The sequence below is a fragment of the Zeugodacus cucurbitae genome, chromosome 5, assembly GCF_028554725.1.
Source record: "Zeugodacus cucurbitae isolate PBARC_wt_2022May chromosome 5, idZeuCucr1.2, whole genome shotgun sequence".
NCBI classification, from domain to species: domain Eukaryota; kingdom Metazoa; phylum Arthropoda; class Insecta; order Diptera; family Tephritidae; genus Zeugodacus; species Zeugodacus cucurbitae.
In genome coordinates, this window is record NC_071670.1 from 74,189,894 (window position 1) to 74,217,491 (window position 27,598).

A 27,598-nucleotide genomic window follows, 5' to 3' on the forward strand; every position below is an offset into this window, starting at 1 on the left:
GGGTGGCCTTTATGCTGCTTGTCAGCTGGGCTTCGATGACATTTTGGCGGTTATTGCGCCGTTACTGGCGACATAAGTGGTATAGTTTCGGGCACTGAAATAAAAGCAAAGGCGTAACACCTCGAGGGGTAAACTGCACAGCTCTGTCGAAACGAGCTTCGTGGTCGTGCGAGGGCTAGAGGGCAGCCGCACCACTTTGTACATATATTGCCGCACTATCGTGCCGCTTCGGCATGTCCCACTTTACTTGAAAACTTGTTAGCTTAATGGTTCAGTGCTTTTAATTTCTTAACGATGGCTATACAATTACACGGCCCGCAGTTGGGGCTGGTCGATTGACCTATTTTTATACATATGGCTTTATTCGCTCTGCTTTTCCCCGAGCAAAGTGGTGGCGGCAGCAGTTGTCGTTATTAACCAAAAATATATGTCGGTGGCCGTCGCTTGGGTAAAAAGCGCTCACTCAAGTGAAAGGGTAAATGTTCTTGGGCACGTCAAAAGAATTTGTGGTTAAATATGTAACTCATCGCAGTGCGCCTTACACCCCGCCCTCGCCATAGTGCGCCATCACAGGTCTTTCAGCGCCAACTGTTTGGCCAAACTCATTAGGAGCGATATTCAATGACAGCCACTCATTAATTTATCGATGTCAATTTCCAATATTCATCGCGGCTTTAACACAAACGCGCGCAAATTATGAAATTATGCGCTCGCAAGCGCAGTGACACGTCAGCCGCGATGTCAAGTGTTTGTTGATGTCAGCGTTTTTAGAACAAATGCACGCATTTTGATCTACCGGACACTGACGCCGGCGCCGTGCTAAATCGCATTTAAAATCCATCATTGCATAATTTAAGCCTTTTGCAACATAACACATAACGGCAATGAATCAGATTATAATCACGCGTTCAGAGACATACACTCCTGCACACTCTCCCTCACAGACACAAGCACACACACACTGGCAACAGAGCAGCTCATGGGAAATCGATTTCGCACGAATAACGGAAATGAGGGCCAAGTGCTAACGGCTTACTAAGCGCATGAGAGTAATGAGAATTTGACACTTTCACCTTTGACAGATGTCAGCGCGCGCGGCGGAGTCCTCCGGCACACGGCACAATTTCCGACTGGGTGTTGCAACAACAAATAATTTAATGATTATGCTAATTATATTGCAAATGCGGCGAGAAAGCTTTTTATTAGTTTATTAACAATACCGTTATTAGTCGTTATTCATACCTCGCATTGTAGCGCTTCACACAATGCGCAACTTAATCGCATTGCCACAAATACATTCCAGATTGTACATATTACTCTGCTATAGTATGTAGATGGGTGTGTGATTAATTGAAATTTTAAGTAAATGATGGATGACCTCATAATCATAATCTGTTATTATCCATTACACATTTGTAAACACACATGTATATATATATACTCTCACACTGAGACCAGAATATGTAATCAACTACAAGTACGTTTTTTGTTTTTTGTTTTTTATTAACAATAATTATCTATAACGCCATAATATTTATCATGTTACAGAAAATCCCTGCTAGCTTTTTCTATAAAAAAAATTAATGAGAAAAGCTCATCCGAATTATAGTAATTGTTGTCGTTGTCTGCATTGTTTCACTTTTTTTTTTAATTTTGCTACTGCGTACATTGTTTTATACTCAAAGGTTCTATAAAATATATCCAACATCGGTTAATCAGAAATACTTTCAATCGATCTTCAAAATGTTCAGTTTTTCACCGAAGCATTTTTAACAACTGGGGACTAGGAACAAACTCTTTCTCTCCGATCTGATATCGTTCTCTCGTTGTGAATATGATTCAAAATTTTATGTTTTCCATGACGAATGCATTCGCGTGTGATTTCATATTTGTACTACACACCGACTACGCTATCGCAACATTGTCACGGCATTTATTACTATATCTGGAAATTAATGCTACAGCATCGCTCTATCTGCGGTATAACCTTTTATGGGTATGTTTGTGCGTTTATGCTGAGTGCAATCATTTTCAAAACATTTGTTTTTATAACCACCTGGCGGTTCACCTTCTACGCCTTTCTCCTTCCTTTGGATGCTGCTTTGCATTTCGAAAATCAATTTAAGCGATTCCAGCAGCGATAGCGTGGCTCTTTCTACGCTCTCGAGTGCTCTCTGCTAATGTGGGCGCCCGCTTCGTCTACTTAACCTTTACGTTAATGCGTTCGAGAATGGAGCCAAATAAAATTTTATGTTTTGTTTGTCATTTTATGATTATTTTTATGGGAGAGATTCACACTCGATTGAGACGGTGTTTAATGCGCAGCACCTTGGCGCCCCTCACCCCTTCCGCTATGCTTGACTAGAGCTGGAGAGTGGCAGGCAGGATTACTTCGCCTCAAGTCGAAGGCGAGTCGAAAGCAAAAACATGCAAACAGAGGTGCGCGGCAACTTGAGTACACAAGGCGCGGGGAGAAGTGGCAGCTAAGTGCCAGTGTACGAATACATATAATTATTTTCTCCAGTTTTTTTGCGTTATTGTAACACTTCAGAACTAAAAACCCCAACTGCTTCGCTTGGGCCCGCATCTAGAGGCGACAGCAGAAAAAAGCTCCTCAAAGGCGGTAAATAAACTAAAACGCTCGAACGCGCACAAATACAAACAGGGAAGGGAGTCATGGGGAATCTCACTGCCACAACAACTAATAGAGAATTTTTCAGTTGCATGTTTTCGTTTCCCTTATTTGCTTGTCTGTGCGAAGGCGAAGTGCAGGCGGCTGTAGGAGGGCAACACAAAGCAAATATTGTGCGCAAACAAATACAACAACGACGTAGCTACAAAGTAACCACAAAAAATGCCAAATGCCAAGTCTTCCATTTAAGTGTGGGAACTGCAAGTGTGTGTTTGTAAACAAGCACACGTTCCGTTTTCCTCCTCCTTCACTCTGCCGCCTCTATATGCATATCTAACACTTTTTCTCATTTTCTCAACTCTTATCATGCTCCCTTAAAGGTAAAAGGAGTGACAGCGCAGTCGAGTCCTGCTTGAAGCGGCTTACGTAAATATTTACTTATTGTTAGATGTGTTTGAAAATCATTCGGTCCCCGAGCGCAGAAATGTTTTAAGAAATATTAAAGCTTTAACGGTCAATTGTCGCCCTAGTAAAGTGGTAATAAATGATGCAAACTGAGTGAATATTTGGTACTAAATTATGATTTAAATTTGAGCAAAAGTGACTCTGATAATTCAAAATTACGTGTGGATTGTGGAGGGTATTAAAGTGTACCAAAGAAGCTGCGTACTAGCCAGTCTTCATAAGACACAGTTAGAGAGTACCTAATGTGCCCCAGACCACCACTGAGTATGTCCAACTCACACTCCCACCTATTTTGTGTGTGTCTGGACGAAAATATGTAATTTGATCTGTGGCTGAACGTCGGAGCTCCTATTTGCATGTCCCTTTAGTGTGGCGAAGAAAGTCATGCTGGCGGGAACTTCGGCGATGCTTTTCGCAGAGGTCGTGGAAATCGTAGTTGGTTCGTGTGAGTGTATGTATGCAATGCCGGTGGCACGTGTTTAAAGTTGCAGCCAAAGTGGAAATATAATTACAATAAATGATCCTACTTATTAGCTCATTCGGTCTCCGCCGCTGCATTTCACTGCCGCCATAAAAGTTTGTTGATTTTGTGTGGAAAAATGAAAAAGCCGATGTAAAAATATGCGAAGTGCGCGAGAAAAGTAAGCCCGTGCGTTTGAGCGGTCGCCGTCGGAGTTACGGAGTTAGGTGTCGGAAAGTTTATAAAAGCATAATTTGTTTGCTGCCGGCGTAGGACCCGCTGAAAATGGAAAGTGGAAATAGACAGCTTGCATACAAATCTTCCAAAGGCAAATAATCCAGCCGCACGCTCTCACTTCACGTACTCCGAAGTGGCGACTTGGAAACGCAGCTGAAGCACAGCGCTGAAGGGGAAAAGAGAGGTAGGCGTTTTATCGCTTCCGACTAGTGCGAAGATTGCGAATACTTAAACTTTAATCCGGCCAACTGCAGCTTCGAATACTTTGCAGTTTAGCTCCCGGTCGCTCTTTGTTTTTGTATCCTTAAAATGTTTTGTTATTTAAGTATTTTATCGCTTTTCGTTCAAACTTTCGCGTATTTTGCTCATAAATTGCGCCAAGACCCTTTGTCCCCCCAAGGATATGAGAAATGAGCGTACAGCAACACGAACAGCGAAAACATGGCCGAACCGAACCGAAAACGGATATTTCACAGTTTCCTCTGACATTTTTATTGAAAACTACTTCAAAACTGCTAAACAACGTCGTAAACTTTGTTTAGGTTTCGGATAATACGGAATATGCGCGCTGCAAGGACAAACTCGGCCAAAGCCCATAGACAGAGCAATTTGGTGGCCATACTCTTGTATTTCAATCGCTCTTCATTGAGCGAAGTTCTCTGCTGAAGTAAGTGGCGATAGCCATATTAATTATGTGTGCAGGGCTGATGAGGCAAGAAGCATCAGCCGAAGGGCAACGGAAACTTGATCGCTCCGCACAGATTTCACAGTCGATGAGAAGGTTGTACGCCATCGAGTAGCGGAAGAATGTAAAAGCGTGCAAATAAAAAGTAAACTTAAAAAAATAGAAGCTCAAATAGAACCATTGAAAATGGAAAGGAAATGAAGATTGAATTGAAATGGTATTCTATGTAAGAAACAGTGGGAAATGCACAGTTAGAAGAAATATATAGGTGTGACACTCCTCGCTTAGTCTTGGTTTACTTACTAATATGAAGACACCGTCTTTCGATGTTACCCAGTATTCTTTCTGTATATATTTAAATTTGAAGACAACTCTTTTATTGGAAACCGAAAGTGCGCTTTACCTAAGTGTTGGTTCTCCGTAAGCAATTTCTTGATTTTAAAGCAGCATAATTCCTTTCCTTTATATATGTATAAAGATTTTGATATATATATTGCTCCTGCGCCACTCTCATGCAAACACGGTACAAAAGGTGCCGGCCTGCTGCACAAGGACGAAGTTGAAATAAATTTATGAACCATTTTCTTAATTACAATTCGCAAAATAAGTCTCCCAAAAGACAACGCTAGGCCGAAAGACGTCACCTCCTTCGACAAAGCACCAGTTAAATTAACAGCCGAGAGAATAATTTATCGGAGAGACATGAAACGCGGTAACAAGCGAATGCCCACGAACACACACATACACACGAATTGACAGCGACGGCACATTTCATTGCAATAGGCACCGCTCCCTGCGTTCAGTTCAAAGACCTCAAATATGGCAGGCGAAGCTGCCATATGGCATTTGCATGTGTTCATCGACAGTTACATGGGAAAAACAGGACGGAACGTGCACGATGAGGGACTTTCGGGATAATTTAATATTTCCACCGGCTTGTTGAGACACGAAAAAACATGCTTCGACAATTTGCAGTTACAACAAATACACTCAATTAGCTGGAGTATTTTCCACAGTGTCGATCCGCGGATGTGCCCACATTCACCAAGCGGCGCTGGCCCCTTGTCTGTCGACGACAAGAGTCATTTGCAGGAGCACACACACATCCACATTGGGCAACTAATGTTTGCCATAATTTAAATGATTGGAAAATGGAAAATGTCTTGCTAAATTCGCAATTGCAAAAGTTGGTCCGCACGCCAGCCTCCCAACCAGACTGGCATTCCGCATACAAACTCGTCCACATTTGCGGCATTGGTGCTTGCATATGTGTGTGTGTGGGAGTGTCGACATGAATGCGCATGTTGCAATGTTGTAATTGCGGTTTGCTCTTGCTCACGCAAACTTTAAATAATTGTTGCGCCCCACACCGCACCGCACCCCGCACCTCCCAAATGGCAGGCCAACTGCTGACTTTTGTATTTGTTATGTCGTCTGCGTCGGAATTAATTGCATTCGGTGAGCCCGCAAGCAACGACAGTCATTGTTGTTGTTATTAGAAGTGGAATTATTGCAATCGATTCATTGAGGCACACTTGCAAACACACTTCCGGTCTCTACACTCGAACACTTTAAATAACTCAGCTCCACGAAGACAATCCAAATAGAAGGAAGCGAAACAATGAAAGACAAATGCTTAGCAAAGAACATGCTCATGAGGAATGCAAGGCGCATAGTCCAGAAAGTATTTTAGCTGAACTGGAATAATTTGTTGCTGCCGCACTCGTCCCTGGTCCAAAATGAAGTTTCTAAAATGTTTGTTATGGAAATGTTGGCCCGCCAAGTAGTTGGAGCAACGTCTTGAATTCGGCGAAACTTGTGCACGCAATTAGCAGCACTTCGATCGACCCGCGGCAACCAACTTTCAATGCAATAATCTTCAAAAACACTTGTGCGGCATTAACGTAGCCGTTGATGCCTCATAAATATCCGAAAGCAACAGGCAAGCTGCTTAGAGAAACGGATAATTTGATATATATCTTTGCCTCACCAACGGTGCCCGCGGCAACTATATGCAAATGCGACGACCGAAAATCTATAGCATAATTCAAGGCGCTGCCGTCAGCTACAGAAATATGCATCTCTCCGCGTGGAATTTAATGTGGAAAAAGATTTCGCTATTGGAGTATTTGCAGCATAAATAGAAAGTGCGGGCGAGTCGCCACAACTGCCCCGACCCAGCGCGTCCGCCAGGCTTCGCTCCTCTCAAATGGTGGAAGGAATTAGTTTCGTCCGCATCATTTCGCAACGCACACTGGAGAGATCGCGCTAAATTAAATTCCTTATTTATATAACATATCTACGCCGCGCCGGCGCCACCGGGTTATTGCGAGCTGAGGCTTAAGCGAAATGTATCGCATGGAGTAGGGTTGCCACTTGAGCGGCTGAGCTGCAATAGGAGCTCTTAAGCGAGTGCCCATCAACGCAGAAGCAGGAAATGTGTGGAATGCGCGTTTTAAAAGGAACCCACGAATGAAACCACGCAGCGACGTCCATGCATGCGAACTCGTTGGTGCATTCAACAGTTATGTTAATTTCTGCTATTTTTTATTTCGGAATCCAATACCAATTACATTTTCACTTAGCATTCATTTAGAACGACAGATGTCACCGACTACCACACAGTACAGATTCCGATCGAAAGTCCCCGCAACCACCTGCCTTACGCGACGGCTGAGCGCTATGGAAGCTGTAATCCGTCCTTGCCATAAGGCGTCTCCTGCGATTTGCTGTCGCTGAATTTTCGTGGTGCAACCTTCACCACGGCTACTGGAGCTGCTTGCACTTCACTTCTAATTAAGCAACTGTAATTTTGTCGTTGTTCTCCCTGAGGGCGCGGATAGACGTTACGCGACAACCCCGCCACTGCGCGGTAAGCCCGCTGTTGAGGGCGCGAGTTGTTGTTTGAGACAAACGGCAAAGTTTTAATTGAATATAAATTGCGACGCAGAAAGAGTGGCAAACGCCTGCGACTATTTGTTGCAAACACTTCACTGGCAACCCATTGTAATTGTGCGGCAGAAGTGTTGGCCATTTGTTCCAACGCCACACCTCCGCTCACTACGCTCACTTAATATGTGTATGAGCGAGTAAGCAACTGTTATGCGAAGGTGGCAACTCCGGCATTACAACGGCTTATTGATTAAAGGATATGAGTCGCTTTAAACTTATCCTACCACGAAAGAGATCTGGCAATACAAAATCGAATAAAGCATCGTATATACCAACGACGTACCTTCAGATTATGACCAGAATATGACACACACGCAACCGCTCACACTAAGTTATATTCGAACACACGCACACACACACGAAATAACCACAACTTCCAAGCCGTGCTGACTTTTTGTGCGGCATGCCACATACAATTGCAATGCAATTGTTTACTACCTGCTGGTCCGCAGTGGTGGCTGCGAAGGGGCTATCGGTACAAGACGGCTTCAGAGCGGGGAGTGTGTTGAAGTGCGACAAGGAATTCAACAGTGTCGGCCGTTTGGATTGGGAAGTTGCTAAAATTGCATTCTTCTGCGGTTTTTCTTTGGAAACTTGGAGCGAGAACCGCAAGGAAACTTTACCTCGCTACTCGAACGACCTCAAATGCATTGCTGCACTGCCACACACCCCTCCTTTCCCGTTAGACAACCGAGACAAATAGCAGTGAGACAACAACCTCCTGTGGGACGGAGCAAACTATCATGGAAATGCAGTTGAAATTGGATTTCCTTTCTTTTCAATGAACTCTTTAACAATTTCACTTGTGGCTAACATTCATTGTGTGTGTGTGGCAGTGTGCATGCGAAATTCCATTCCATTTGTGGGTGTGTGCGTTCCGAAGCTCCTCGATGTGTTGCATGTGCATTCATTGGTGTGTTTGTGGTGCATGTGGAGGCGCCCCTATATATATGCCACCCAAGTGTTGGTGAGCGACGAGTCCATAGCAGCTGATGGCCTTTTCGATATTATATACATGTGGAGCCACATAAAAAACATTTGCTAATCTGCTTTTGTGCTGGTGGTGGTTGGTCGGTGCCATTGTGAGTTTTCAAATAAATGGAAATTTCCAAATTATTCCATCAGCCTAAATGTACTGCACGCTGCATGCGAACATGACAACTGTGTAATGTCGTTTCCACTCTAATTCCCAATGCAATTTTAACACTTATTTCATGCAGAATACCCCACATGGCAACACAGAAACAAGCACGCTGCAGCAGACAACTACTGAAACGAAACGATTTGAAATGAAATGGAACGAGTTTTGCCTAACGCTCTGCCTACATTCAGGCGCTAGCTCACTCCGAAAGTGATTATATGCGGATGGCTTTAGCTTTTTTCTGCAGAGATGCAGCTGTCATGCCTGCCTACTGCCTACTGTCACTTCATTTGCAACCAGAGCACTCTGGGGAGAGGGGGGGGGATGGCGAGAGCTCCCAACGCAGCTTTCATTGTGCTAGCATGCCAAAAACATTTCTCTGTTTCGCATTCAAATTTTCTCATTTTTCTATTATCTATGTGAATCTAGAAGAAGACACACGTCCACACACTCAGTGGCATTTTGTTGCTACTGAGTTGCCACTACTGCTGCAGACAAATGCCATGTGGCTTTCGGCCAAGAGCGAAGCGCATCAAAAGAGGAATTGCTGCAAAAATACTGGAAAAACAGCAACCGCAAGCTTCAAAGAATATGCATAGAGTGCGAAACCAACAACAGTTTTCCGCCAACAACAAAATATAACAACAATAGCGAAAAGAGTTAACAACCTCATGCAAATGAATTCAGAAATAACCTTCAGCTATTATACTGCGAGCATTCGGGTACTCGCTTCTCCCGGTCCACCACCCACTGCCGGGGGGTACATACACGGGAACTGCATGCAAATTGTTTGCTTATCCTCCTCGCATAACCGCCGCCCCTGTAGTCTAAGTGTCCGCAATCCCCGCATTTCGTCCTGCTGCCAGCGCATCGCCGCTTCCGCTCGATGATTTAAATTGTAGCTTCAATTTCTGTCTGTCCTCGCTCACATTTCAAATGCACTCTTCTATCTCGGTGCCGCCTCGCCTCGCGCCCGCCAACCGTTCTCCACCTCACTTGTGTTTTGCGCTTTGACACTGTTGCCATTTTGCTCTGCTTTGTCATTGTTGTTGTCGCCGCCACTGTTGATATCGTTATCCCCGCCGGCGTCACACGTCTGCCATTTAAAAGAAAGCAAGCGTGTGTGCGTGGGGGCATTAAGCGCAATGTGTGGCGTTTGCAACAAAAGACGAATTAACGCGGTTCATGCTTCGTTGCACTCTGTTACCGCAACTTGCCACCTCTCTCCAACGCTGCAACAACAATAGCTCACGGAGTGGTGTGGGGCTTTGCTTTGGTGACGCTGCCTGGAGATTCACGTCGCAAGGCGCCGAAGGAAGTTGCAAAGCGCTGACTGCCAACAATTTAATTTGCATACCGACCCCACTCACCGCCCCACTTCGGACCACGAGTCGCTCGATTGGCGAGATTCCGTTGACGTTGAAGGAAAAATCAAAAGCGCGACAGGTGCCAGAAGGACGTGGAGGAACACACATATATACAGACAGTTAAAGCGATTACTGACACATTAAAATCGGTTGAAAATATTTAAGATTCTCATTTACAGGCAAAACAATTAACAATCAGTTACTAAGGAAAGGAATAAATCTGGTTTGTTTGATAATGCTGAATATTTTCCAATTCATAATATTGAAAATACTTATTGCAGTTCGACGTCATAGCGAGGACTTTGTAGAGGAATCACATCGATCATAGTCATCTTTCTGCAATCAATGTATTAAAATTAAAGGCAGCTGATAGAAAACTCATTACGCGGCCAACAACTCAATGAGTTGCCGAAAGATGAGTTATTTGAAAAATAAAATGTGTGCCAAACCGAATTCCAGTAGTTAACCTATCTTTCAGCAGCCGCTTCATTGCACTCTCCACCGCAGTACACTAACAAGGCCAACGAAATATCAGCCCCAACCGACAGGAAAGTGTGCTCATTGCAGATTCCTCAAGCACGAAATGCCATATAACACTCAAACAATGTGATGAAACAAGGGAGAAGAACAACAACAGCAATAAAACGGAATAAAATACGAAGCAAAGCGCAGCATGTCGATTGAGATTGCAAGTAGCGATCCTCTTAAAAATCGATTAACTCATTTCCGATAGCCACTGCAATGCGGTGCACATCCTTCCAACCAATGACAGGCAGCCGCAGCAGCAGCAACAACAACAACAACAATGGAAACAATAGCAAAATCTGTTTGCAAAGTTTCTGCACAAGTGCGAATGTTCTGTGGAGAGAGGGGGAGCGAACCGCGCAGGTCTTTATTGACATGCTGCCCGAATGCGGATGCAAGTGGCTGATTATGTGCGGTCCAATTTTTCGGTGTCTATTAGATGTGCACTTGCCCCGTCCTTGCAGCAGCCTTACATGCGCTGTCGACATCATCATTGCGCTACTCGAACGAACGGTTGCGAACCTCACTAACAGCACTCACACCGCTGATTATTTGTTGCTGTCGCACTGTGAAACGGTCCGTTATGTTATTGTAGCGCTGCTTTCTAGTTTCAACTGCAGCTCTTTAAAAGCTTGGAAAAATTGCAAAGGACACCTGCATTACGTGCGCTAGGCTTCAAAGCTTCACGCTCGGTTACATAACTCCGCCGCGGGAGGTAGTCAGACAGTCAGTCGATATGCCATGTCTTGATGGGCGAAGCGGTACCCAGGCACTCCCAAAGTTGGGATGGTTGACGGAAGTGATTGGCAACGTGAAGGCGGACAGAGTCCAACAAGCCGTTGGAAGCAATGCGGCTGAAACTGACCCGAATTTGCAGTCAATTACAGGAATTGATGGTCGACACCAGACAAATGGATACGAGGAGAGGGAGGAGGATACGTTACTGCGGATATGCAATTCGCTTATGTCAAATCTATTGATTTTGCGGTGCCGGAGTGGCGAACAAGCGCACAAGCGATTCTGCATAATTAGGGGAATTAGTGAAAAGCGTGGCAGGGTCCTCATGACGTAACGAGTGAAATGTGGTTGCAAGGCTGACGGATTTGTGGTTAATTGTATGTCAAAGCCGAATTCGCTTAATTAGCTCCTATTATGAAAACTAAATTCGCTTTAATGAGTTATTCATAACACATACTCGTATTCAACGGTTTTGTAATGAAATTTTAATAGTTCTGAATATCCGCCAAAATGAAGAACCTGAACCGGATATTTGAATAATCATTGCGAGCAAATAATTCTGATTACAAGTTTCTAAAACCGACCTCTGCGAGCTTTATGCACTCTGCATAAGAATATTCTAATAATATCTTCTAAACTACGACGGTTGAGTGATTTTTTCTAAATTTTCATAGTTCCCCAACTACGATAGTCTTCAGCAATGAAAGTAACAACACACGCCATGCAAGTTTGACTAGTCGACATGTCTCGAAAGATCCTTGAAATATGTAGCACCATTTCTCGAAATGCGTCTAATTGTAACTTAAGGAACCCTCGTGGACAAGTGTGCTTGCTGTAAAGGTTTATTTTCAGGATGTAACGTATACTATAACTGATAACAGACTCACATACAACGGGCATATAAATTAGTAAGCGCATTGCTGGCCGAAGCGCGATCCCACGAAGACACCTCGCCCCTGTGGTTGGGAAATGGGGAATGGGGCAGTTAACGTCAACGTGACTGTCAACCGGGCAATAAATTCACAACTGATTAAAGTAAGTAAACAGCCTGGGTTATATAACTGTAGCGACAATAAAAAAACAGCAAAAACAAAATCACCAAACCGTAAGAATCGTTGTTGGTGATGGACGGCGCATGAGAAGAGGACTGGAAGAGGCGTTGCCAGCCGTTATGCAAATGAGCGCAAACATGTACGAGTGCAGACACAACTATTATTAGGCCAATAAATACAGCAACAAATTCAAAGAAATAGACGGCAGCAAACGGTGGCAGTTGAATGCAAAACTTTGACTATTAAATTTCGTAATTTATCTTTATTTCAATAATTGGGGAAGAGGAGCGCGCGAAATCCCACAGCCTTAGAAAATCTCAATACTTGGATGTGGCGAATTGCAACGGTTTCGGGGAGTTTTCCTTAAAACTTGCTGGATTCAATATTTTTAAGCGCCACAGCCAAGGAACTAACAACCTAAACAACAAAGCAGAACGGAAGTATAACTGTGCCACTGGACGACTAGGCAACATAGCATCCATTCATACAAACACACACATCCGCACATACATAGATGTGGAGTTTAAAACTTTTTGGCATCGGAAGCATTTCCGCCGGAGCACACGTGTGTACTCCTCTCTTGCCATGCCTCAGATTCAGCGCACTCCTCCTAAAAATAATACAACTGCCACAACAACAATAACTTCTACTTATGCTCTTGCTCTTGCTTACGCCGAGCAAAGTAAGTATTGTAAATTGTTTACCATTAATTGCTGTGAAATGCCTCACCTTTGCCTTCCATCGTTTCAGAAAAAACTCTTATTTTTACATTCACCGCCCTTCCACCTTCGCGCAGTCAACGCCCGCTCAACAAACATAAGTTGTAGGAATGTGTGTGGTGTTTGAGTGCACGACCCATTTCGTTGGCGGTCCTCTTCACCTCGGCGGCATAAAGCGCGGTCGATGGGCCACCTGCTGGCGCCTCATTTCAACTAATTACGGTGTTTATGCCGACGTTGTGGTCGTGCGCACATCAACCGCATTTTCATGACACATAAAACAGTGACAACAACAATAACAATGGTACTAACAACAATCAGCAACCAGTCGAAGTGACTGTGAATGTCAGGCGAGAGCAATTCAAAACGCACCACATGGCGGCAACCCTTTTTACAACTGTTCATAATGTTGCCACACCGCACCTTCGCTCTTCACCCTTTTTGCGCGCCAATGCGCAGGGCAAAGCCGAACGGAACTTGACTACATCCTGCGTACAAAACAGCATCTCAAGGCGCTTATCATCGAGGGGGCGGCTGCTGGTGGGGCTGGAGCTGCGATCCAAGTCAGCTTGCATCGCCCCGGTGGGCAGGTGCCACGTTTATACTTTAGAGGGAAACTTTTCAAGAAACGTTTGCGTAAAAGTTATTTGGATAATGGCTCAGCACTTTGGGATAACAACAAACAAACATGGCCTCGCGAAAGCGGCGGCTACAATGTGCCACAATGCGAATGGAACGATGGCTCTGGCCAAAAGTTGTGCGTGAATTCCGTACAAATTATGTGGGTAATGTGATTTATGACGAAGTAATTTTATTAGCGCAGGACACTTTTACTCGCCCGCCTCGAGCGCCGGTGGCGAAGTTGCGAAAAATAACAAACAAACAGCGCAATAAGCGATTTTAAGGGAAAAGGAGTGAAGCGAAAATTAAAAGTTAGCACTTCACAACAACAACAACAATAGCGGCTGTGAAGTGAACTGGAGTTGGGGCAGGTCCCTAGATGATACTCCAAGCCGAAGCGTGGTATCTTAGCACAGTCAGAGTAAGTGGGCAGAAGAAGAATAATCACGAAGAACTCTTTAAAGAGCCTCGCAGTTTGACAAAGAGAGAAAATAAAATGCGGGATTTACATCCATACTTAATAGTTTTAAATGAAAACAATAATAAATTTGTAGACTCAACAACAGAACCACAACCCAGGCAATGGGGCTTGGAGAATGCAGCGGAGTCTATGTTAACTGCAAGTGATTTAAATCTGTGTTCCTCGTGGTGTGTTAATAGCGAAAACATTCCAAATACACGAAAGCTTCGCGATCCAGCAGAACATCGTCCAAACTGAACAGAAATAAATAGTTACTCGGTCACACGCAGCTGTTCACCCATGTGTGGAGACGGAGGAAGAACCCGTGGGTCTTCTGCTTTTACATTTTACTTTTAGAGAATAAAACATCCTGGCTGTGGCATGCGCCCGCACCAGTCGACGCGCACATACCCGCCGAAAACTCTGCAAAACATTTGTGTGGTGTAAGTCAAGACAAAAGCACGTCAATAGAACGGGGGTTGTGCGGGACTGCCTCACAAAGGGAGGATATGTGGGGAGAGTGTTTCGCCGAATTTTTGCTGCACATGTTTCGTGGTTCTGTGGTGCCACGCTGTAACATTAGAAACAACAACATAACTTTCGTCAGCCAAAGCACTTGGGAAAATTTATGCTTTGCATTTTCTCCCCTCTCATACGCACACCGCGCTTTCACTAGCTTACGCACCGCCGATTCGACTGCCATCCAACCGCTCGCTCACACGCGTACTTACCACATACGTGGTATGCGCCGCAACAGACAGCACCGACACCTAAACGTTGCCAGACTGCAAATGGAAAGATTGGAATTTCCGACTGCACGGCTCCCCTTCACCGCTAGCGCTCGCTGCTCCCGTGGCCCTCAGTAGCAATTTCGAGTTCTGCTTTCAATTTATTATCTACCACCATATTTACTGTTACCGAACCACTACCAAGATTTATCTGTGGCACGTTCAGTGCTTTCCACATTGCACAGATTCACAATTTGCGACCCGGTCGTAACTGATGGAAGGAAAAACTCTCCACCCCGCTCTGGCCACACAAAAGTCTCCGCTGCGTGGATACTTATAGAACAGAGTATTAGATTATGTACAACAGCCAAATGCATCGCAGAGACTGGTGCGGTCCATCAAATGCATGTGGTGTATTGTATACGAAGATTTAATTTCAAAACAAATTATTAAAAAAACGAAATGATAACACAGGTAAATATGGCAAAGTTCAGATGGATCAGACTGTTTCAAAGTCTTTTGTGTCTTATGTAGATTTCTTATAGAATATAGGAAGACAATTGGTACTGCCGGAAGTAAGTGTCTATTATCCATTCTAATCGGAAAGAATTTGGGCAATAGACTATCTAAGTCAATCGAAAGCTATGAAGGATTCTTAAAAGCAGGCGATTGTAGGTAGACTAGCCCACTCCAAAGAGACAAGTAAATGATCAAAATTTAATTATTCAGCCATTTGTAATAATAAAATAAAATATTAATTCTTATGTATTGAAGTAATTACACATATAATTGGTGAAAGCTTTGCATCATCCCCTTTGAGCTTTGCTCATCAAATATGTATGTTACTGAGTCATTTGTATTAGGAAAACACTCGCGGCAAACTTGAGAAGCGAACAGAGATTGTCCACTCAGTGGGTGAACAAATGGACTCTTTACATGACAGCACACTATTTTCTTGCAGAGATTGCCTGGAAAGAGCAAAACAAAGCCCATCCATGAGGATTGGACCCATCTTCCGTTAAATGAGTACACAAGGGCTTATGAGATGACAATGTCCGCTCATACACTCATTTACATACACGCACACACGCGGAGGGAGATGCCGAGAATTTGTCTTGTTCAAACATAAGAGGCGACAACGGTTGTGGCACCTCATATGAAGTGTTTGCTTTGCATTAGCCTAAAAAGGTATCAGTTTGTATGGTCTACACGCCCATACGCACACTCAATTACAAATATAATTTACTCTTTATTTCTAAGATACAGTTAGGTAAACACAGCCGTGTGTGCCATTCGACTCAGGTGGAGGCAGAGTGCTCATATGTATGTGTGGATGTGTTAGTGTGGGACTTAATATGTGTCTATTTGAGTAGCTCGGTGTTTGCGAATATCATTAAATCCCTTTTCGTTTAATTAATGTAACAAAGGCTTGCGGAAAAAGGTTTAACAATGGCTACCATTACGCTCACCTCGTTAGCCGGCAGCGCCGCACACCGCAGCGCATTATCCGATGATATTAAAGCAAATCTGTCTCGGGGCTAATGACTTGTGTACCAAATCCACAAGAGCGTAAGCACTTCTCCACTTATAGTTATGTAAATGACAGCGCGTCTGTGTGTGTGTATGTGTGTTGTGGCAGATGAGCTGCCGCTTGGATAAGGGGCTTAAATATTCAATTTGCTTTAATGGCCACTCTGCTAAGCGTAAATGGCGAGCGCAGTAAGAAAGAAATCACCGAGTAAATTTCCGCTTAAAACTAATGTACAACAACAACTACAAAGCACATGTGTGTGTGTGTGTGTGTGTGTGTGTGTGTGTGTGTGTAAAGGTATTCGTAATTGTAGAATTTTCATATTCGTCATTGAATGCATAACTTTTAATTTCTCCCTTACACGAACACACGCGCACACATTCGAGCCATGCTCGAGCACAGAGTAGTCCTCATAGGAGTGTGGTGATACACTCTGTGCGTGAGCGAGAGCGAGATAGTCGCATGGAACTCACCTGCAAAGTAGGTCAACATGGCGCTTAGGACGACTGTTACTAGTATTAAGGCGATACTCAAACATTTCCAGGAACATCGGTGCTGACAGCGCTTATCTATGTGAAACCTGCAAGAAAGAGAACAAAAGACAAGCGTTTAAGCATTTTACAGCAATACAAAAGCAAATACAAACACATTCAAGTGATTATGTGCCACATTGGCTGAAGGTGGCTGCGGCAGGAGTACGTGGCAAGTCAGCCCGAAGCGAAGGCCAGAGCAACAAATTAAAAGCAAACAAAATAAAACTGTTGTCACACATGATGTGCCACACGGCCACACGGCCCATCCGCTGTGTATTTCCACAGCAAGGACTTGTCAGGAGTTGCGGAACTTAACGGCAGTTCGCAGTGATTATCTTAATAGTGTTTATGTGCAGTTTTAGTTTAAGTTGCGGTTGCAGCGGCGATTGGGAGAGCGCAGCGGAAAGCCTTTCCAGCAGAGTGTGGTGACCAAACGATCTGTGGACGCCACAGATATGAGCCGCTTAAAAGTGCGCACATCAATTAACCACTTCAGACACACAAACTGCTGACGAAGAACATTTCATTTTATTGATATTTCATGAAATCGTAAAATTATCTGTAAATATCATACGCTCCTATCCTGTTTATATAAGCGCTGAAAATGTTTAGAAGATGTCTACAAAGTTAACAGAAAGATTTAAGAAATCGCGCCACAAAATACAGTCATAAATAGCAATCATTGTCGAAGACAATGCGCGCCACGTGACCACGCATACATTAGCCAGTGCGCCGCTGCCCGGCCGGTCAGTAGGAGCCAGTGGGCCATTCTCGTCAGCTTTCCCATCTTCGTACATCGGCGCGAATGTATTAATTTCCTTTGTCAATTAACCTTAAAAACTATACTCCGCTGGACGAATGGAGCTGCAAAGCACCTGCCAACCAGCCAAAACTCGTGGCACAACAGAGTGAACGCCTGAGCTGTCGTCGACGACGGATGATAAATTATGCGGTGAAGCGTTTGAGCCCGTGACGTTTGTCGCGGCTGCGGGACATGCCACCAAATAACTTATTTGCCTGCCAATGCGGCGGTGATGAATTCGCCTATAACCGCGACGGCAGTGGCAATATGTGTCAACTGCCGATGTCAAAGCGAGCACTAATTTGCATTTCAAATTATGGAAGAGGAAAAAACGGCAAAAACTGTCAACACTTGGCTCTTGGCTTCGTATGCACTATACTTGTCACATATGAATAGGTGGCTGGCGGCACTGATGCGCGGTCGCGCTGTAAGCTGTGATTGTGGCAACGGCAATTTGTGCTGCTAAAATAAATAACAACAACAATTGTCGAGCCCAGACCAGAACTACTGTCAACTGTCAGCACCTTTCCAGCGTTGCAAGAGCGGAGGGGCGGAGAGGCGAGCCTATGATGAGGCACTTAACACTGTCTACAACTGATGACCAATTTCCCGTTGTGTCAATAGCTCAGCAAGCTGGCGTGCAGCATTAGGCAACACCAACAAACACTGGTGCAACATTCAGTGGCAAATAATGAAGAAATTTCAATGCATTTTGCCAGACTGCGAAGGTGGCAAGCGGCAAGCACCAGCATGGCATTCAGGTGCACAGTGAGCATAGTAAATGATGTGCGACAGGGATGCGTTCGCCTTGCAGCGTCACGAAAATATTACATTACATTAATGTGTTGACAGTGTAAACTTTTTGTGTCGCGCGTTCTTTGCACTCCGCCAACTCCTCACTTACGGCTGCCACAAGGAGTTGCATTCGCACGTCTTCTAGCGCTAAAAGGTTTCAAATATGACACGAAACATTTGTGAATGCTTCAAAGCGGCGCAGAGGTTGCTTGCGTCGACACCCGCTCACACACCTCCGCTGGCAAAGCCTTTGGAGACAAACTAGCCTGGCGCTCATATAAAATAAGTAGACAAAATGATGAAGTGTGAAAGTACAGCATGCACTCACTGCATGACGATGTTGCAAGCAGCAGTTGCAAGTGGGACGTAGGAAGTGTTGGAAAGTCGCTGGTTGTCACTTTGGCTGTTGCAACGCGGCATGCTGAGTGGCAGTTAATTGCTTGTGGGTGGAGACAAAGGTGGCAATTAATGTGGCAACTCTGGCTAGAGAATGGGGGTCCGACTGAAAAATAGTTTTAAGGCATCAAGTAGTAGAAATGTTGATCACATGAGTAAACTACGAAGCTTCAAGTCTTTTTTCATAAAAAGGGTAATAATATCAGGAATATTCAAGGGTGGGGACCTAATGAAATAACGGGTCTGCGCCATAAAGACACTATGCTCTTTAGTGGAACTTTTAAAGGCTCTCGCTAGCTTAAAGCAGTAACAAAGCGTAAGAAATGCAGAATCCCGGCTCCCGGCCATAAATATAATATCCCACTTTCCATAAACATAAACCCTTCCTGGGTCATGAAACTGTTTGTCCTCTGCAAATCTTCGCTGCCATAAATGGAGATGTGCCTCTGATTCATTCTTTGTGTGTGGAGGCTGTTTGTCATTCAACTCACTATTTGCACTATGCATTCAATTTAACGTGTCAGTTTGTTGTTTTTGTTGGCATTTTGTTATTGATGCTTTACTTCTCCCACTGCCGCTGCCACAATGCGCAGTAATCCCAGCGTACACGTATTTTTACAGCATTTTAAGCTCTAATTCCAAATAAGCACCAACTTAAGCCGGCGATTTTCCGCACTCCGCCGCCATCGTCTGTGGCGCTGCAAGTGGCAATGGACGTGTGTGCTTGCACACAGTTATGCCAAGCAAACACAAACTAATCCCGCTTACATCTTAAATCTGGCAATTCTCGTTCAAGTCGTTGCTCCGGTGTTGCGGCTCCGATCGCATCTGTCGCCGAAGCGCCTCACCAGCGATTGGCAAAGCAGTTGCACTTGCAATTTTTGCTCGACTGATGTGCTGCCTGCACAAAGCCATACGCATAAACAATATTTATGGGCGCGTGGCGAGGGAAAATGTTGCACGAATGGTTAAGCCAACATACAAAGGCGCTGCAGGCGTGTATGTAGGTGGGATTCTACAAAGTGCAAGTAGAATTCTGTTCAGAACTTTCTGCAGCAACTTGAAACCTACGCTCCACACACAGAGCAACCGTCGAGGTGTAGCGCATGCGGCACATTGATCAAAACGCGTGGGCAGGAAGATGAAACGTTGGCACGATGGCGAGAAATGTCAATTGTAGACCGTAAGTCGAGATCGTTAGTAATGCCATCCATTTGGCTAAGGCATGGCAATAAGCATAATCAACATAAAAATATATTAAAGAGATACGTGCCAAACAGTGGCTTGACAGCCGCAACACGGTGAGTGTTGCACCAATGACACCGCCACCAAGCAAAGGTATATTGGCAATATTAACAGAGCGCTACGACAGTTATAAATCGCTCTGCCGCGTTGCTGTAAGACTCTGCCACAAAGCGTGCCATCGCTGCCCCTTTGACCCGCTGTGGAGCATGGTGGCGTGCGCTGCTTCTCACTTAAGGTTAATATGCGTTCGTGCCCCATTTGCTGGCGTGCAACTTGCATGCAAATGCAACGAGGTGCGAATTCAGTGTGAAGGATAAGAAGGATCACCGCTGCGACGGACTTTGTTCGCGTCGATGATGCCATTGTCGGTTGTTGATGTCCTCTTCGCCTGGCTTACCGCGCAAATGAGAAAATCCGCGTTGCTCACAAATGAAGTTAATGATGATTTGCAACGCTGCAACAGCGCAGCGGGATGCAACAGCAATGTTGTGGCACTATAAAATGAAGTCCACAAAGCGTACGTGAGTTGCAGGCAACGTGGCTTCTTATTTAGCGATTTGCAACATTTTAGTGTCCATTTCCATTTATGACAACAAGTGGGGGGCGTTCAAGATCTTTCCTGTCAATTCTTCACTATTGTTTCCTGCTTTGTTTGACATCTTTTTTATTTCGTTTGCCTGCAATGTCAGTCACTTCATGGAAAGGCGTTTGCTATTGAACGGAATTTTACAGGAAAATGCCAACTTAAAACTTTAAAATATGTTTCGTTGCTCATTCCGATTCACTTGGTCTGACTTACTGGTTTAAATGCTTTCAATTGCGAAGCAAAAACAATTGGGTGTATGCAAATATGCCACTTACCTGGATGGCGAATATGGCGAGTAGTGCGGAGTGTGCGCTGAGTGCGAGTTTCGCAATGGGAACCCAGGCATCACCAGTGGCTGCGAGCCGCTCATCTGGCAGTGGGGCCCGCCAGGTCCATTCATGCCGGGCCCACCACCTCCGCCAGGCACACCGCCTCCTCCGCCGCCGCCGCGATCGATGCCGCCGTGACCCAGCGTGTTATTGCCTGTTGACATACTTTGAGCCATCTGTTGTGGATGCCCGACCGGCATTGGGCCCAATCTGTTGAGAGAGAGAGAGAAGAAAAAATAATGTGAAAAACGAATTTAATAAATATTTATTTACGAGCATAAAGTCAGTTGGTCTGCTCATTACACTGTTTGTTGTGCCCCAACTGAATTTGTAGGCATATTTGCAGTAACAGTGACCCCCCCCCCCCCCCCCTCCAAACACACGCCCTGTTACAACATCTGGATCGAACAAACATAAGTACATGCATAAATGCATTAACTAAAAATAACAAGAAGAACATGGTTCTCGGGAAAGAGAGCAAAAGGGAAAACACAAATGGCGGCAGTTGCTTGGAGCACTCGGAAATGCCTCGCTTTTTTATTGACACAAAATACATTTATGCGCTGGTAATATGTTGCGTATGCTTTTTTGCATACAACTTGCAACATGCCGCATGCCGCATGCCGTGTGCCGTGTGCGCGTATGCACTGCCGTAGTAAAAATGGCCATTATGGCTAGAGTTAAGTAAAGCGGAAATTTTAAATTAAAAACATAAATCAATAGAGCCCCGATGCTCCGCCGTTTGGGAGCCCCTCGTCATCGCTTGGCCCACCAGTCGCACGTCCGGCGGCCAAGCGCCATTTTCATTGTTCATTGTTGTTTTTATTTACGCTTTTCACGTCGCCATTGTTGCATTTGCGCCGCCAGTGTTGCAGTGCACAGTTATCGCTGCCGCATTTGTTTCTTTTGCGCGCCATATTATCGGCAACATTAAACGGATGTGCGCCTACGGCCACTCGGCCACACGATTACAGTTCAATGGAACTTTCTGCATGTCGCTGGCTTTCCATTTATTTTATTTATTTGTTTGTTTGCGCGCTCGCGTCCCTGCACGAGATGAAGCGCCGAAAAGTGCACTTGTTTGTTTGCTGTTGTTGTTGGTGTAAAAAATGGCAGTTTATTTATTGTCATTGCCGGGCATTTGCCACAAAGGACTTTTGAACAGATCTGCGTCGCACTGCTTTAGATTTCAGCCACAGATATTCGACGGAAAGCGCAGAAGCGAGTTCACATCACACATTTCCACATTGGAACAGCTTTTAAGAGTTGATGAAAATTGCTTAGACCAAATTAATTTTATCACAAATGTTTTATACACCCATTCTTCATAACTGTACATTTAAAAACACACACACAAATTAAATTCACTCTCTTTTTGAAAGTTGGACGGCATTAAAGTTCGAAGTTTTGCATGGGAGCTCTGCACCCTTCTCTGATCTGCCACTTTGCTGCCGAACCCAGTGTACTGCTTCACCGAGACAACAAGGATGAACTGTTGTACTCCCACACCATTGCCATCAATACAGGCCGGTCAATGCCGAGCATGTGGTCATCAACTTCAGCTGACCGCATCGCTCTCTCCTTGCATCTGAAGTTTGCTTGGCTCAGACGCTCATTTAGGCGACTGCCTACCGCCTATGCAGTCTGTGTTTGGTCTATTACCTTATGTCCAAGCAGCCATGTGGCATGTGACCACATCAAAACGCCGGCGCAGAGTCGCTTTATGGTCGAACAACTTAATTTAAATTGCTCAAATCTTTTTTGTTGCTAATAAATCACTAGCACACGCTCTGACGAACAAGTTCACCGGCCACAGCACGTATGTATGTACACACCGAATGTTAGACGTCCACCGAGCAGACCCGCAGTTGGCGCCCAATTTTGTTATACAATGACTTATGGCTTTTAGCGAGTAGAAGGGAGAGAGGGCATATTGAAATATGTCCACTTGGAATGCCGACTTTTTCTATGCATCAAACAGTTAGGAACGTGAGGCACATATCGCCTCACAAAGCCACGAACGTAATCCCAAAAGTTTCTCCATTTGCTGCACGAGGGTGTAGGTAAAGCAGAACATTAAGGACGATGCATCGGACTGGGCGGCAGCATTAATAAATTAGAAGCCATGAAACGGTAAAAGTGCCAACGTACCAGATGGTCGAACAAGGCTCAGCTGGGTCAATAGAAAGGGTCTTTAAATTGTTTTGTGGTGAAAGGTGGTTTGATGGAATTTAATAATTTCGATTGCCTACAATTAGGAGCTTAAGCACAAAACGAATGAAGGTGTTGATCGGCACATTGAATGTATAAAGCCGGGGATACTGATGAATTGTCGACTAAAACCCAGCCGAGACATTTCACCCGAACAGCACAGCGCCGCAGACTTTGGTGTTAGAAGACTGTCTATTCGATATCCTTAAACAACTTTTTGTTGTTCCACACTTCTCACCTGTCAATCAGTCACCGGTGGGTGAATTAAGTCAACCTGGAGCACCATAACTTCGCCATAACCACAATAAAATCATTTCGATTTGAATACATTTAACATTGAGAGCATATGAACCGCCCCTGGCTCTGGAGCGGCAGCCACACATAGCGGAGCTGCTCGACACCGATTCGAACTGATCCGCCATGTGGCCAAAGTTCAATACAAATTGCATTGCATTGCCAGCGGCGTTAGAAGGTTCGCCAGTTACCCATCCTAAGGTTCTGTAGGAGCGCGGGGTGCGTAGGGCAGCATGTAGCGGGATAATCAATTATGTGCGCACACTTTGCCTTCGGTTTGTGCTTGACATAATGTGAACGCGTTGTTATGCCTGAGTGTTTGCGGTTCTAGCCGCGTGAATACTGAAGGCGTGGGAGCCTTTGTTGTGGGCAACCGCGGCTATTTGTTGATTTCTCCGTTTCAATGGTTATTCGAGCATTCGAAACCACGAATTTATTTGCGCTCATTACGGCAAATTCAGTTCAAACAGAAGCCGACGGCCATGCACCTCCTCTCTTCTTCTCCTTGGAAGTTCAAATACTTAAATTTGCAAACTAAACAGAGTTGAATGTAAAAAGAGAGCCACATTGACACACCAAAATAATGTGAGTATTCATTATATATATATATACATGTGTGTAGAAGTTACATAAAAGGATATCTAAGAGTCGGCCAACTTCAGCTGGAATGCCATAAAGTGAAGTTTCAACGGGGGAGAGCAGAAAAAGCCGTCAACAGCAAAAAGCATAAAACACCAGCGTTGCCAGCCATTGTCCAGGCCAAACTGCAGAAGGGAGGAGATAAAGGAAGCGCCGCATACTTAAAGCAGCGGCCGTCAAATGCAGCTCGGCACTGTCATCAGACCCACTAGCAGTGGACGTAGCGCCATCAGGACGTTCACAGCAACCAACACGAAAAGCTTTGTCGTTTATGCAAACATTATTGAGATAAACGAATTATGAAATGCAAACACCGACCCGACATACTCACACAGCCGTCGCACAGATAAAGTGGCGGAGATTCGGACGAACTGCTTACATTTGCATACTGGCAAGGCGGCGGGCGGAAGAGAGCGAGAGCGGGGTTTTGGCTGGAGTTGAAAGCACTGCCAAACTAACGGACACACTGCGATAAAAGATATTAAAAGCATTGCTCCAGCGAATCTACACATATACACAAACACCGGGTGGTAGTGCGCGCAAGCACTTTCCGCTCCTTTGCACTCGGCAGAGCACATACCGCTGCACATGCACGTATGAGGACGATATCCTTAAAAGCGTAAAGTGGAAAAATCTGTGCTCGTAAATTTGTTTACTGGCTCAACAACTCATAAACGCACACATATTAAATTTAATATTAAATAAATGCACCCTCGACAAAGACGCAGCGAGTATGAAAATATGACGCAGCCAACTCCAGCCTTGGCACCGCGAGCCGTGAGCTCTCCGCTGATTACGCTTTTTATACAACTTGAGTGAAAATGCTGGAAACGCGGTAACCTTTGGCTAATAAAGCAACGAAAATGGCCGCCAATATGCAACAAAGTGAAAAAGTTACAAAGTAGCTGTCTTTAATGTCTAAAAGACCGAAGCGCTCACGCCCTTGTTTAGCTTCATTCATTTCAGAAGAAACGATCCGACTGCATTCTCGTCAGGCCGCGCTTCGGTTGGATCCAATGGCAGGAGCCTTGAGTACAGTGCACAGTGGTTGCGCCCATAGGACAAAATTCAAAAATTTCATAACAACAAAAATTTGCGAAAAGTTACCAAATCGTCTCTAAAATGTCCAAGCTTCTTCATGGCAAACCGGTTTTTACTACAAATCTAACGGGACATTCTAAAAATAGAATGCAAAGCGTGATCAACTGTTGAATTTTGCAGCGAAACTGCGCTAAGTTAGCTTTTTGTGAAAACAAAATTGAATTTCAAAGTGGCAAACGTTTGCTAGAGAGGTCCGAATTTAATTATTTAAAATGAATTTTATTGTTGCAGGTATTTACTTTAATAAATTCATCTTGTGAAATTAATTTTATTGATTTATTATTTGTTGTGTATTTTTGATTGATTATACTTTTTTTTGTTTTTTTTTTACGTAATTTTCATGTTTAAATAGACATTTAGTTATGTTACCCCACGATCCCCCCTTTATGAGTGTTATCAGTGTATTTGTCAATGTTTTAAGGTAATACAAATGTTAGGTTTAGCTGCCGATATTTGCCCATATGTTTATATTCGCGAGTAAACTTAAGTTGTCGTCTTACTGTTGCTCATATTTGGTTTGGTAGAACAAAGCATTGAAAACAAAGGCTACACAGTTGAGATGAGAAAACTTAACATTTGTATTGGTTACATTTGCAAAAAAATTATTGCTTATTGGACTAAATACAATCGTTGTAAGATTTCAATTGTTCAGTGGTTCCGCCGTAGGCCAAAAATTAAAAAATCCATCTCTCGATTTTTTGACAAAATGTAAACCGATGGCCTCTAAATTGTCCAAACTTCTTATTTTCAAACCGGGTTTTCCCAAAAATCTAACGATACTTTCTAAAAATAGAGTGAAACGCATGAACAACTGTATTTTTTTTAAAGCACATCAGACATTTTTTTTTTTAATTCGCAGCAACAACGCACTTCAAATTGTTCAGGTTAACGAATCAAGATTATTTTTAATGACTTTTGCAGCTAAAGGTATTTATTTTAACTTGTGAAATTAATTAAGACTAACGTGATTTGTATTTTTTGTGAAATTAGTGTTTTATATCACCTATTTTTTAACCTTTTTTCTGCGTCTTCAATGTGTTTACATAAAGTTTTTGTTGTGTTCCCCCGTTAGATTTATTTTACATTGTCTTTACCAGAGTCTTATGTTATAAATGTGTTAAAGTTAGGTGCGGAAATTTGCAGATGTAGAAGTAATCGTCAAAATAATAATGGCCTTTAAATTAACTATTGTAGAGTTCAAACTCATAATAATTGGACTAAAAAAGCTTGGAAAGAAGGATAAACCATCTTTATTTCAATCTATGTACGGTTTACTAGAGGATGCATTATAAGTTTTTGTTCTAATTATAATGGCAGTGAACTGTATTAAATTGGTTGATAATTTGCTTTTTTTCTACATGATTTGTTTATATGATATTATTCTTACAGGTTGAATGTGGGGGTTGGATGGGGGAAACTATAACGACAAATCATGTTCAGCTTGTTTATCGCTTTCTTAAATGTTTTTACAAAGCCTTACTGAAAGTTTTGACGCTCCGACCATGACCATGAGAAGTATTTTTGCGCATGATTGCCATATAAGGGCAATTACAGTTCTATGGGAGCTATATGACCTAGTAGTCCGATGGGGCTTTTTTACTATATATTTAAAATAATTTTCTAGATTTTGGTGAAAATTTCAAAGCCTTCATACAAGCCCAACCACTGTGCAGTGGGGCGAACGCCCTCGCATATGCTAAATAAAAGTAGAGCATAAATGGTGGCGTGCATTGCTTGCAGCGCCTAAATGCACAGAACATAGCGGCTCAAGGTCTTCTTTCATGCTTTGACTTCCGCTCTGTGGTCACAACAAACAAAGCTACCGCTATATAGCTTGCAAGCCGACTTATAGACAGCACGACAACAACAAATGATTGAATTATGGCCGCTTCGTTCCAGCGCGGTTCGGCTTTCCGTTAGCCAACAACAAGCAGCCAAAAAGCAACGATACATGCGCTCACACAGCAACAACAGTGCACTTCCGTCTTTTGTTGAACGCCAAAGAGCTCCAGACTGCTGGACTCTTGAATTCAAATTCATGCCGCATATGTGTATAAATATTTAATAAAAGTTGTAACAAGCAAAACTTAAAATATTGCAGAGGCCGATCTTTTTTTTTTTTTGCTTCGCTTATGTTCATGTAACGCTGACGGCGGCGCGTACCCTTCTCTGGCCAATTCATTTTACATGGTAAAGCACCATTGGACTGCACGCGAATAACACAAAAATTGTGCTTGACTGGCACCCCGCAACAACTTTCCATTCATGCCACTCATGCCCCCGCCCCTAGAATGCTTGGGAATTAATTTTTCCGAAGGAAGCAATGAGGGACAAAAACCATGTTTTCTTTTGCC

The 27,598-nt window shown here is 43.9% G+C and overlaps 1 protein-coding gene across 4 annotated transcripts in view; it reads right to left on the reverse strand.

Annotated features, from left to right (window-relative positions):
* The window catches only part of LOC105212812 (teneurin-a), a 224,497-nt gene that overhangs the window by 71,498 nt on the left and 125,401 nt on the right, over window positions 1-27,598 (reverse strand). For all 4 annotated transcript variants that reach the window (XM_011185098.3, XM_011185099.3, XM_011185101.3 and 1 more), the window contains 2 exons: window positions 20,946-21,209; window positions 16,787-16,893 (listed from right to left, as the gene is read on the reverse strand). In XM_011185098.3, coding sequence (XP_011183400.2) covers window positions 16,787-16,893; window positions 20,946-21,209 — 371 coding nt within the window. The remainder of the gene's footprint in view (window positions 1-16,786; window positions 16,894-20,945; window positions 21,210-27,598) is intronic.